At 35.9% G+C, this 13,949-nt stretch overlaps 1 protein-coding gene and 1 non-coding gene across 2 annotated transcripts; both read left to right on the top strand.

Annotated features, from left to right (window-relative positions):
- Positions 1 to 1,905: 1,905 nt before the first annotated feature.
- Positions 1,906 to 2,012, top strand: LOC145565658 (small nucleolar RNA R71). Its single transcript, XR_014095074.1, has one exon. It is a non-coding gene; the product is annotated as a small nucleolar RNA R71 (small nucleolar RNA).
- A 9,713-nt stretch (positions 2,013 to 11,725) lies between these two features.
- Positions 11,726 to 12,986, top strand: LOC145582987 (uncharacterized). The gene is made up of 2 exons (XM_081640110.1): positions 11,726 to 12,266; positions 12,694 to 12,986. Exons 1-2 carry the CDS (start codon positions 11,847 to 11,849, stop codon positions 12,850 to 12,852), a joined length of 579 nt encoding a protein of 192 aa, XP_081496236.1. The 5' UTR covers positions 11,726 to 11,846; the 3' UTR covers positions 12,853 to 12,986.
- Positions 12,987 to 13,949: the final 963 nt, after the last annotated feature.

Below are 13,949 nucleotides of genomic sequence, written 5' to 3'. Positions count from 1 at the left end.
CGATCTGGCATAACACTCACCGTAGGCTCAATTTCCACAACTTGCTCGTTTAATTCCACCTTCTCATCCTCAAAGCCAAGACCGACAGTGTAGAGGGCTCTTTCTATTGCAACTTCCTTTTGCCTTTTGTCTATCTCATTTGTAAAGGATGCAACACAAGATACTGCCTCCAAGGGATCTTTTACAAGAGCTTGGGGCTTGTTAGAACAATTTTGAACCACAACAACACTAAAACACTTCTCCTCTGTCATGGGGATTTTAGGGATATTACTAAGATTAAAAATAATTTTATCACCCCCTACTGATAGTGTTAATTTGCCACATCTCACATCTATGATTGCTCCTGTAGTGTTAAGGAATGGTCTATCCAAAATAATTGGGATTTGCATATCCTCAGCCATATCAAGAACAACAAAATCAACAGGTATATAAAGTTTACCTACTCTAACAGGAACATCCTCTAAAACACCTAAGGGGTATTTAAAAGAACGGTCGGCCATTTGTAGAGTAATATTGGTAGTTTTTAATTTACCCATATTTAGCTTGGAGCACACAGATAGTGGCATAACTCTAACGCTAGCACCCAAATCACACAATGCATTATCAATCATTAGATTTCCAATATGACAAGGGATAGAAAAACTACCCGGATCTTTCAGTTTAGGTGGAGATTTATTTTGAAGTACAACACTACACTCTGCAGTGAAAGCTACTGTCTCTACCTCACTAATAGACCTTTTTCTTGTCAATATTTCCTTCATAAATTTTGCATATGCAGGAATTTGTGTAATTAATTCAGTGAAGGGAACTGTTACCTGCAATTCTTTAACCATCTCCAGAAACTTACCAAACTGCTTATCCAAATTTTTTTCAAGTGACGATTGGGGAATGGAAGTTTGATAACTGGCTTTGGAGCATTACTACTCTTATCTGGAGCTGCTACCTTCCTTGGAGTCGTACCCTGCAATGTAAAATCAGATATATTAGTACTACTCTTTAGCCCTGCAGGGCTATTAGCTACATTGTCAGGTTTAACGGAATCAAGATTAGCATTATTTATTAAAACAGGTTCATCATCTCTAGGCATATGGGGCCCTTCATAGTTTGAACCACTCCTTAGAGTAATTGCATATGCTTGATTCGTAGGTCTGATCGGCTATGCTGGCAGGGCTCCCTGTTGACGGGCTTACAGAGTAGCGAAAATTTGCGCAATTTAATTATCTACAATTTTATTGTGTGCTAGGATCGAATCAATTTAGGCATCTCTACTCTCCATTTTAGCCAGTATCGCTCTAATTTCTACCAAAGCAGGGTCGGAAGATGAGGAGGGTTGTTGTGGTTGGTTCTTCTAGCCAGCATTGGGGTGGTAATATTTCTATTGTTGTTGTTGTGGCGCCTGTGGTTCTTGTGGTGGTGGATTTTTAACATTGGTACTCTGGTAGGAAAGGTACTGATGATTCTAGTACCCAGGATTGTAGGTGTTGGAGTATGGGTTATTTAGCCTATAAGCTTGAAAGGCATTGACTTGCTCCACGGAACTCTTGCAATCTTGTTCCCAATGACCTAAAATTCCACAATTTTCATAAAAAGCCTCATTAGCATTATTATTAATTGCTGAAACATTAGCTACATTTGCAGTATTAAGATTATCTAATTTCTGGCCGATAGAGGTTAATTGAGCTTGCAAAAAGGATACAGAGTCAACATTATGATTCCCCTTGTTAGCAAAGCCTCTAGGATTCCCATATTGGGAATTATGTATCGACATATCTTCGATAACTTGACCTGCATCATCAACATTAAGGTTCATAAACCTCCCACCTCCCACTAGCTGCAGAATCTAATATTATTCTAGATGAATTTCTAATCCCATTGTAAAAGGCTTGGATCAACTGCCATTGTGTTAGATTATGGTGGGGGCATTCTCTTTGTAGGTCCTTGAACCTCTCCCAAGCCTCATATAGAGTTTCATCGGCTTCTTGGGCAAAGTTCTGAATTGCACTTCGTAGTACAGCTATTCTCTCTACAGGATAATATTTGTTATAAAAATTCACAAGAATTTCCTAGACATTTATACCAAGTGCAGTTCTATTTAAACCATTAAACCATAATTTGGCTTTTCTAGTTAAAGAAAAAGGAAAGAGAATCTCCCTGATTTGGTCTTGTGTGACCCCAGCTTGCCTGATGGTATTACAGTACTGATAGTAGTCTGCAATATGAAAATTTGGGTCTTCACCCTTAGCTCCACTAAATTTCTTCCTTTCTATCATCGTTATAAATTGGGGTTTAATCTCAAACTGTACCCCATCAAGAGCTGGAGTGGGAGTAAGGTGTGGAAAATCTGTAAGCGTTGGTTGTGAATAATCACTAAGCTTCTTTGGAGCCGTCATCTCTGATTCTGGATATGAAGATACCTCTAAATCGCTAGAATCAGTTGGAGGATCTCGGTGATTATTATTATCACCAGAACCCGCCAGAATTTGCTTGTAAAAATTCTTCTGTCTATGGAAGGATCGTTCGATCTCAGGATCGAATGGAATGTAACCTGATCTGGAACACCTGGTCATAAACAAAGAACTAAAAGAAAATATGAGACTTGCCTCAAAGCACTAACGTTCTCTGAGACAAAAAGAAATAACCTAGACTACAAAAATCATCAGAAATAAAAATAAAACCATTTCCCCGGCAACGGCGCCAAATTTTGACAGGCTCAAGTCGTATCAAAAGTAATTCCTAAAACCACTAACTAATAATAAATAGGGAAGTAGGGTCGAATCCCTAGGGAAACTGGTCTTTCTATTCCTAATTAATTCAAGCAGTCTAGATTATAAAGTAACCAATATATTACAATCAAAGGGAACTAAACTACGGAGATTAAGAGTAAAGAGAAAAAAATGAATAAAGGCCTAGGGCATAAGTTCACCAATAAATAACATTCCAGGGTAAAACATTATAATCAATCATCAATGCATAATTAGTCATATCATAAAGGGCTTTCGCTACGTATTACAATCACAGAATTAATCTACCGGCATTAAATCTCATCTCTCGAATCTTAACCATTTATAAATTAACCTGCCTATTGAAACTAGACCTAAACATCAATTCTCATCTCTCGAATCTCGAATCAATATTGTCAAACTCATGCATAAAAGATCAGGCCTAATCTAGTCACAGAGCATTAAATCAATCAATAGGAAATTTATCTAGCATTGATAATCAATAACAATAAATTACCCCTTCATATTATTTATGGATCCCCACAAACCCTAGAAATAAAACTACTCACACATAATTAGATCTAAACTAATCAAAGCAATAAAATAAGACATGATGAAAGAATTAAAATAAATAACTAAGATTAAATTAGGAGAAATCGTTACCAAAGTAATCTGGAATTAAGAGTGGAGTTAAGAACAAAGTATTAGAGAGAGAAAACTAATCTAAAAGCTAAGTAGAGAGAGAAAATCTAAGAGAAGAATTAAGAAAGAGTAAAGAAGATATTAAACTCGCTTAACGGAAAAGTATTCACATTAAGCAAGAATCCTAAACTAAAACAAACTTAAACTATGATAATTAACTCCTAAAAATAACACGTGCCCGATCGGGCAAGGCACCACCCGATCGGGCGCGCCTTTTTCTCATCAGGTATGATTCTCGCGCCCGGCCGGGCGCGAGTTTGGGCACCGACCTTGCTTCCCCCGCCCGGCCGGGCGCACCTTCGGGTGGTAGCTCCTTTGGCCGGGCGGCATTCTTTGGCCACTATTTGGACTTCGATTGGGCTCTAATTCTTCGAATCAATCCGGATTTCCTCTTCGGGACTTGAATACTCGGTGCAAATGCGCCGGTATCACATATACCGAGCCCTTAATCACCGGTTCGATGGCTCTAACCTGCCCTGGGCTATAGAAACTGGTCGTGCTTCTCTAATGCTCGTAGTTGCTCCATAATATCTCGGGAAAATGCTCTAAAAGTGCAAATCCCTACAAAAGTCAACCAAATCTACGAAAACACTAGAAAACACCAATTAGTAAAAAAAGTGGCTCTAAAGAGCCAAAAACACTACTTATTATGACCAAGGGACAGGGGTAAAATACTATATAAAATAGACATATCAGCATCTAAGGAAGGACCCCCTACAATGGGATCACCCTCCTTACATTGACCAAATGGTTGACTAATGTCACTGTCGAGCCTTCATCATCATGAATAAGCTTGACAAGATCAAATCCATCATGGAGCGAGAGCAAGATATTGTCATGCGCAGAGTCATCATCGAATAGCCTCATTAGGATATCCATCTGATTGAATAATACAATCAATTAATTGACATAGGTCCTAAGTAACTGACCAGGGATGAGCTTCTTATCCATTATCTTACAATTGATATTGTAAGTCTCATACCTTACACTGTCAGTCCAATAGTAGTAAATCTGAGGTATCGAATTAACGGCATCTCTTACATTATAGTCGTTGAAGCCTCCACTTTATAGTCTTCCAATGCTACCTCGACAAATGGCGCGAAGACACTCGTGTAGATTGGTCAACTCATAGTTCTTAAATCTTCTTTTCCAACAAGTTGGAATAGATTCCAATATGAGATTCCTAATTTTCTCTTCATCTGAAACATCTTTCGCATGCCTTTCAGGAGTAAAGCCAACTGTATACCTGCTCTCAATGGGTATATATAAACGAGCTTCAAGCTTTTGACTTTTGAGAACATTTCTCAGCTCGTTTCCCCATTCCTTGAAGTTTATGAGATTCAGCCTTAAAATCAGTTTGTTTGGCAAAATAGTGTTGTCGTTAAGGTTATTCATCTACAAACAAAAAATAAAACGAGGCAAAGTTCAATAATTATGTTTAATAAATTTAAAGTACCATAAGAGATATAAGTTTGGTAACATTAAAGCCTTTATTCAAATTTAATTGATCCCTATTGAATTAAATGATCCCAAGACCCTTTATTTGTGTAATAGTTGACCGGACTGAGGCCCTACCATCAAGCATTACATTTTCAAGGTGAGTAAACTCTTTACTGATTACAACTCTTGTAATTCTTGGTTGAATAATTACCCATCACATGTTTAATTATTACCCTTAGCTTCAAGGTTCTAAACGCTTTAGGTAAGCTTGTTGAGTACAACCAATTAAATATGTAGAACGTGATCTACCCCACAATGCCTAAAATAACAAGTGACACTCTGCGGAGGCTGACCTATCACTCACTATCTAAGCATTGTTGGGTATCCAATTGGAAAAGCAACCTCAATATTACTGGGACCTAGATTTATTACGTTGTGATTATTTAGTGAACTCTAGCGCATCATCAATCAACATAAATTAAATCTAACATGCATAATCTACTTATGCATAAATAAAACATGACATAGTATGGCCCCTTAATTTTAAGAAAACTATTAAAGCCGAAAAGGCTCCCACTTGAATATTCATGGATCTCATCCATTTTGTTCCTTTAGGCCTCCACTCCATTGGCTTCTTGGATCAATTAAAACCTGTAATATTATTCTATTCTATCTACTACTTAAATAAAAAAAAAATTCAAAAATACTTAACGGTACGCTGACCGTATTTAGATTACAAAAATACGAAACGATGCGCAAATCGTATTTAGAATCTATGGGCCATAATAGTCTATATATAGCAATAAATAATATTATATATTATAAAGTGCCACATAATAAATCATTCATCATGTTTTCCTAAACTACAACATCAAATGTTCATAATTAAAGAAACAAGACTCTAAATATCTCATATTTTAATTAATTACTGCAATTAGATAATGTCACACATTATTTCTAACCAATCATAAAATATCATATACTCTATTTTAGGTAAGAGATAGAATCAAATCATATTTTTATTATGGAAGATAAATCATATTTATTTTCCATGATTATCCTAACTAATTTAGGAGATTTTATCCTAATTGCCTAGCCAATCACATAATTTAAAATCAATTATTAACCAAAAATAATTATGGGATAATCTCATTATTTAATCAATTATTATCCATATAGAATCTTTTGCTCCATAATTATCCAATCTTAACAAAATTAACCACTTTAACTTTGTTAATTATCTTTTGAAAGTCAAAACTTATTTCCTTTAATTTTAATTTTAATTTTGAAATATGATTTTTATTGTAATAAAATAATATCTATATTTTTAAAAACACTGCGCCAGCCACCATGGTGAGGCCAGCCAAGGCCGGCCATAGTGGCCGTACACCGTGAAGTGAACGCTGCTCTGCAGCAGTGCATAGCAGCAGCAGTGTCGCGCAACCTTTGAATTGTTGCTACCCTTGCTGACCCGACCTGCTGCCCCACCGCAACCCTCCCTCCGGACCACCTATAGCGGTAGCCGCCGTGGCTGCGCCACCTAGTCGCGGCTACCGATCATAAAACCTTTTTTTTATTTTAGTTTAAATAAAATATAACAATTTTTGTTAAAATTAAATTAACTTAATGTGGTCCAACTGTAGGCGTCGTTCGATGTGCGCCTACGTTAAAGCATGTGTGAATATGCTTGGCACTCTTAGGAAGTGGGAATTAACGTATACGATTAGGGACAAGAAAAGTAGGGAGCCCCCAACAAGTTTTTAAGGAACTTGTAAACCGTTCACGGATCATAAAAGGCAACCACGATAAAGGGACAACGATAGGCAACAACGATTGACCCGTGAAGGTTACACCCCATTCATAATCCATGAGATTACTAACTCCATATGGTTCGGAACCACGAAAGGAGGACCGGGGATGATGGTACGAAGTGAGTCATGGAGTCACATTCGCCCGTATTGGCCTCTACCCGATTCTTATAGTGAAAAGTGATTCCTGCGATATCAAAGGCATACAAACAAAATATTCAATTTGCTCCAAACTATTATTAGGCTAAATTGGTTAAATATTAATGCAACACATAATTCTAAAATATTTGTGATCACTTGAATTAAATAACAAGATTAAAAAGGAACCTAAACCGGTTGTCCAAATTATCTTATTAGGCGTGATTTTCAATTACATATTCCCTTTAAACATGCAATATAGTGATCATTATAACAATAGAGTAAACATTAATATTGGAAGCAATTTAACAATAATAGAGTTAGTCAAATCAAATATAAAATAACCCTAATCATGATACTAGAAATATTAAAATAAAATAAGAGTAATTAAATTAATTGATTACTCACATTCCGCACGTTTCTTTAAATTGCTACATCATGACATCATGAATAAATTGTTAGTAACTTCAATTAAAATATAAATCAAATTGAAACAATTAAATAAAAAGTAGAGTTGATTTAGTCCAAACCCTTAGTCAACTTTACCTTTCACGCCTTGGTTTAAGTATAAAACTTTGGGTATTATATGGACTCCTTGAAGTGCTTAAAGGAAAAAATAGTGAAAGAATGAGGAAGCTAGTGTTTAGGCTAAAGAGGGAGAACAGAATTATTTGATGATCAAGCTTGTTGATAATTGAAAAAGGGGAGATATGACCTCTATTTATAGAGAAAAAAGAAGGGTCGAAAAAACAAGATAAGATTCGAATTAAATCGGAATAAAACTCGATAGACTGCAGTTTTTGCGGTTTTGTTTTTTATCATATCTTTTGATTTAGATATCGGAATAAGATAAATAAGATATCGTTGGAAAGCTCTTGAAGTCTACTTTCTAACCCAATTAGAATCAGATTAAAATATTTTGTAGAATGAAAGTTATGGCCGAAATAGTGAGACGGTGTCAGTTTTGGATAGAGTTTGACATTTTATTCATATCTTTTCCGTTATAGTTCAGAATTGATATTACGGCTATTTCACCAAATGCCACTGAGTAATTTAAAAATTCACCAAATGCCATCGGACTTTTCAGAATTCACCAAATGCCATCCAGTTTTTTAAAAATTCACAGAGTGCCATTAATGACCAACGACCGTTAACTCCGTTAGTCATTAGGGGTTAATCATGGCACATGTCATGATATAATTGGTTAATTTATCTTAATTCATAAAAATAAAATTAAAAAATTAAAAAAAAAAAAACCACAAAAATTTCCCATCTATCCCCCCACCGCCAAACCCAAGCCCCACCCCTTATTCGCCGGGAAACGGCCGGCCACCACCTTAACCACCAAATATCGGTCGGCCGACCCTTTAGCCCCCCACCTGACCCACCGCCGACCCCCAAAACCACCCACGTTGCCCGCCCCGACCCCAAAAACCACCCACACGTACAGTCGCCCTGACCCCAAAAACCACCAATAAAACGCCCCTCCTCTCTTCTCCCACCGTCGAAACGACCGATTTCGAGGGTGGGAAAGGAAGGAGCGGCAATTTTGGCGACGGAGGTAAGGAGAGGGTGCTTGATTTTGGCGATTTTGGTGACGGAGGCAAGGCGACCGATTTCGATGTTGGTGGTTTATGGGGTCGAGGCAGTTTGTGTGGGAGGGTTTTGGGGTCGGCGGTGGGTCAGGTGGGGCACCTAAGGGTCGGCCGGTCGATTGTTGGTGGTTAAGGTGGTGAATGGCCGTTTTCCGGCGAGATAAGGGGAGCGGCTAGGGTTTGGCGATGGTGGGTAGGTGGCTGGGAAATTTTGGTTTTTTTAATTTTATTTTTTGTTTTTTTTTTAAAATTTTATGAATTAAGATAAATGGTCCAATCATATCATGACATGTGTCATGATTAATCCCTAATGACTAACGGAGTTAACGGCCGTTGGTCATTAATGGCACTCGGTGAATTTTTAAAAAACTAGATGGCATTTGGTGAATTCTGAAAAGTCCGATGGCATTTGGTGAATTTTTAAATAACTCAGTGGCATTTGGTGAAATAGCCGTTGATATTATAACATACTAGTTTTGTGCCCCGTATGATGCCCGGGTTGTTTATTACTGTGTAATATTTAAGATACATTTTAAATCTATTTGTCAAATTTTAAAATATACATGAAATGACATAAAAAAATTAAAAATTAGCAAAAAAAAAAACATAAATTTAATAAAAACAATGTACAAAGTCTTTTGGGACTTTGGGTTGACCGAACCAAAACTTTGGATAAGGGTTGAACATTTCTTGGCCGTAACCTTTGTGACCCAGTCCGATATAGGTTTATATAGTAATAAAATTGTATTAGATTGTGAATTATATTATTTTAACCGATTAGTATATATATTAGAATTGGATGTTTTATGTTTTGAACTATTTCTTTCGCTCCAAAAAATATTATGATATTAAAAATAAAGTTATATAATTATTTTTTAAAATTATAATCTGTAATATTTTTTGAATAAGATTATAATTCAATTTGTACATCTGAAATATTGGTCTTTTATCGAAAATAAAACTCTAAATTAACAATTTTATCCTAAAACTCTATCCAAATTTAATTGAAATAATAAAATTCTTAATTAATTTTTTTTTATCCTATGAAGTCTATCTAAATCTATCCAACATGGCGCGACACTTGGCGAAAAGTTAGAACGCCAATTGTCACTTTCTCGTGACCTGGCTAAAAGTTTAGCTTTATATATTAGTTGTATGATTATTGGAAAGATAATTTCAAGGGCTATCCAACCATATAAAATTTGGATAAAAAATGTGAGGAACAAAAAATATTATCTGTCTATCTTTGAACGTTTTTCGATTCGAATAGAATTAGGACTTTAAAAAAAGGGAGTTTTATTCAATTTCAAACTCTTTAATCTTATCATTTCAAAAAGGATAATTAAGATCTTTTAGAAACTTATAGAAGTTTCTAATTAATCCTAATTGGTTTAGGGATGGGATTAAAGCTTTTGGACCCTTCACATGATCATTGGGTCGTAGGTAAGGTGGACTTAGGTTCGGTTTGGGCTCGGCTTAATATTTTGGCCATAACTTATTCGTTATAACTCGGATTTGGGCTTATAGTATATCGTTTGAAAGCTCTTTCAACCTCATCCAAATACTCAATCATTGAACCCAGATAATGGACCAAAATAAACTGGACTAAACGTTTTTATAAAAAGGACACGAAATAAATGATTTTAAAGGACACGAAATGAATTATTTTGGGTTTAAAGGCACGAAAAGAGGAAAATAAGTTATGGTTTGGGGAAATGGGATAGGAGTTGGGTTGGTTTTATGAAATGGAAATATGGATTTAAGCACTCCAAGATTAAATACTCAACTCGACCAATAATGACGGTGAAAGGTTGTTCATCATCGGGTTTGGTTTTGGGGAGACAGTTTTTAGGTGTCTACACCAACTAATTTAACAATTAAATCATATTCAATCTTGAAATTAGGGTTCTTCATGAAATTAATCCCAATTCAATTTAACTCTTAAATTAAATAATTTGATCATGAAAATTCATAATTTAACATGAAATTAAATGGATTAAATTCATTAATAACATAGCAATCGAATTAAATCAAAAACCAAAGCACAAATTTCACAAATTAGGGTTTAGGGTTTCGAATTTTCGAATTTAGGGTTAGGGGGTTCGAATTTGCGAACTTATTAGGACTAGAATTCGGTTCTCTTGATGGCTAATTCGGAACGAATTAAACAACTTTTAATGATTCTATATTGTTAAATCACATTTAAAATAATAGTTGACTCATAATTAAATTATTATCCCTCCTAATTGAATTAAAATTGTGTACTATCAAATAATTAATATTCAATTTGTACATGCATAGGCTAACTGATACCATTGTAGGAGTTTATAGGTACTAATTGTGGAAAACATGAATCATATTCATAAAGCACCTAATCCCAAGATCATGCATAACATATAAAGAATGAGAATTAATACCTTTGTAGCGTGATTCCACGTATGATCGAGGAAGAACAATAAGGAGAGTGAATAAGAACCCCACGTGTGATTCCTCTACTAAGTCCACGAGCACGGATCAAACCTCTACTAATGCTAGTTAGTTGTGATCGAACACTTCAATCAACCTTCAACGGAGATGTGAGTCACGAGCACACCACGAGCCACCCAAACAACCACCACATGCGCCGCCTATGAGGGCCAGCCGTACGGAGAAGGGAGGAAAGAGAGGGAGAGAGAGAGAGAAAGAGAGAGAGAGAGAGAGAGAGAGAGAGAGAGAGGGAGATAGAGAGAGGGAGAGAATTGGGATTTTGGGAGTTTGTTGCTTGGTTCACAATTAACATTGAATTAATTGTTATATCATGAAACCCTAGGCATGGATTATATTTAAAGATCCTATCTCTAAATAAATCCATGTCAAGCCCAAAACATTCTAATCTCATCAAACTATCCTAGCCCAACAATCACTGTGGCATGTCATAAACTCATCAGGCCCAATAATGGACCTCTAACTTGTTTAACTCAATACTCTTGTGTGTGACCTCATATGATCCATTCTATAAGACTTTGAACTATTTAACTAGCCTAAAGATCCATTTTCATATCTAGCACCAAACAATGACCATCCTATAGAATGAACTAATTATCTCCATAATTGTGATCCTTGATATATCTAGTAATTACACTTATTGAAGACATAATTCCTTCAAAATCACCCAGCCACCATATCATCCCTAGCATGCAATGTCAATCACAAGAAAGCCAAGTTAACAATAAAAACGCCCAAAGTTTATCAAATATATTAATGGGGTATCATCATAAAAAGGTGGTTTTTTAGACACAACATTTTTTTTAAAAAAAAGGTTATTTTAGGGTTGATAATTTTTATTTAAAAAAAAACGGAGGAAAAATTAACTCGTACAAAACTCGAAAGTGCGTACTGATGGAACAGAATGAATCACAACCATTTTTATTAAGCAGCGTGTAAGCTCTTTCCCGCTCTTATCCATGGCGGCTTCCACCACAACTCCTACAACCTTCTGGGATCCCGAAGACTGGGAAATCGTCAACGACGATGGCTTCGTCTACAAGCGCAAGAAGCGTCGCATCGACCCTTTTTCCTTCCCTCGTGCGCCAGATCCCGTACCAGATCCTGCTCTTCAACTCAAGCAAAGAAGGAAGAAAAAACTTGCAACTTTGCGCAACTTAAAGGAAAAATATCAAACCGAAATTTGTCTCTGGGACAATTTGTCGAACACCTTAAAGACAATGGAAGATAGTGCTAAATCTAAGCTTGAACAGGTTAAGGAGAAAGATGACGAGGAGGGAGAAGGTTGGAAGGTTCTTGAAATGGGTGGTAAAGGGTCTGCATCTGTTGTTTCAGTCGAAAAATGTTCTGGGTCTTTGGTTGATGAGCTTCTTTTGCAGGTAACCATCCAATAATTCGTGGTTTTATGCCTTTTAATTTGTGATTGCTTTTTCTAAGGTTAAACCTAATTTATTGTTTGAATTTTTCAATTTCAAATTTAGTAGTTTGAGGTATTTAGTTTTGAAATTTGTAGGGTTGAGATTTTTAGGTTTTGTTGAAGTTTTTGTAGATTAAATTATTATAATTTGGTTACTGGAGTACTAAAATGTGGAATTTCAATCGAAATTTGGAATTAAAATTGCTTTGAGATGGTATTAATTGAATATAGACATTCAACATTAGGGAATTACCAAATGAATTTTTGGTAATTTGGAGGAATTTGGTTTGTGTTTGTGATGTGGGTTTGTGCTAGTAGTGTTATTGCAGAATATTCTATCATTGTATTTGGATTACAACTAAATTTGGGGATGTTTTGTGTGTTTTAAGGTTGAAGCACAGGAAGCAATAATACACAGCTTTGAGCAACTTTGTGATATAGCAGAGTCCTTGTGCAATGCCCAGGAGGAGAAGGTAAAAGAACATTACTTTAATCTCCCAATTTGGGATTCCCCTCGTGAACTTATGGCATCGCTCTGTGAAGATTGAGTATCGCTGGGCTCATGCCGGCAATGGTGGTGGTTGTTTATGGATATAGAGCCCATTGAAATTCTTAGTGTATAGATGTATTGTTATGTGGAAAACGAGAATTTATGTGAATTAATGTTTTTAGTCTGTGTTCATGTCGTTTCTCTGTTATTTCTGTTGAAAAGAGGGAGAGGGGGTGAAATCTGATAAATTATAATGGTGAACTTTTGCAAGTTAGACGCTCTAATTTTAAACATTCTGTGACCTGTAATTTAACTGAAGTAGTGTACAAGGATAGGTACTATTTTTACTCAAACTTTGGTATGGTTTTGTTTGGAACTTGAGTCTTGTTATTAAAAATACTCAGTAATTTGGCTATTTCCGAGTCCCTGTTCTGCAATTGACTGGTGTGATGTTGATATTGATATGAATCGTATTGGGATGGGGTGTTGCTGGTTATGGAATAACCATTGTCCATTCTCCTAGATTGAGCTAATGATCTAGTATCAGGTGTATTTTTCCAAAATTTCTCTCTATAATAAAGTCAGAAAATTCTGGAACATGCCGTGCACTTAAAATATCTCAAATATGCCACTGGAATTGGGTATGAGTGTAAGTTTCGGTACATTTCCTAGTCTTGGATATCATAGGGCCTAAAGTTTTGGACACAATAAATTGGAGGCATATGTGAAGATACGACATTCATATAACTCTTTTTCCATTTAGAGACATTTGTACAAACTTTTCCCACTTTATATGGTTAAACACATTTGAAGTTAATGTGTTCAGCTTCTTGCAAGTTATAGTTAAAAATCTTCATCTCTAATTTTTAAGCTTGTATGATATACAGAAGCTCTCTATTGTCGTTTCCCTCACCTTTTACATTTGTTGAGGAGATGAGCTGAAAATTGAATTGTCCAAGGCAAGGATTCCACTCTCTTAGTTGTTGAACGAGTGTCCAACACATTTACATACCATAAATGTAGAGTTGAGGTAACATATATTTCGGCTGACTACATGATGCAAATGAGAAGCATCAGCACTTCAGCCCTTTAATAACTAGGTAGAATGATATTTACCTGCTTATTCATTGTTGGCATGTCCAGTTGTGATGAATT

This window comes from Chenopodium album, chromosome 1, assembly GCF_948465745.1.
Source record: "Chenopodium album chromosome 1, dcCheAlbu1.1, whole genome shotgun sequence".
Lineage (NCBI taxonomy): Eukaryota > Viridiplantae > Streptophyta > Magnoliopsida > Caryophyllales > Amaranthaceae > Chenopodium > Chenopodium album.
The sequence above is the reverse complement of the archived record's forward strand: the minus strand, read 5'-3'. Positions and strand labels throughout refer to the sequence as shown.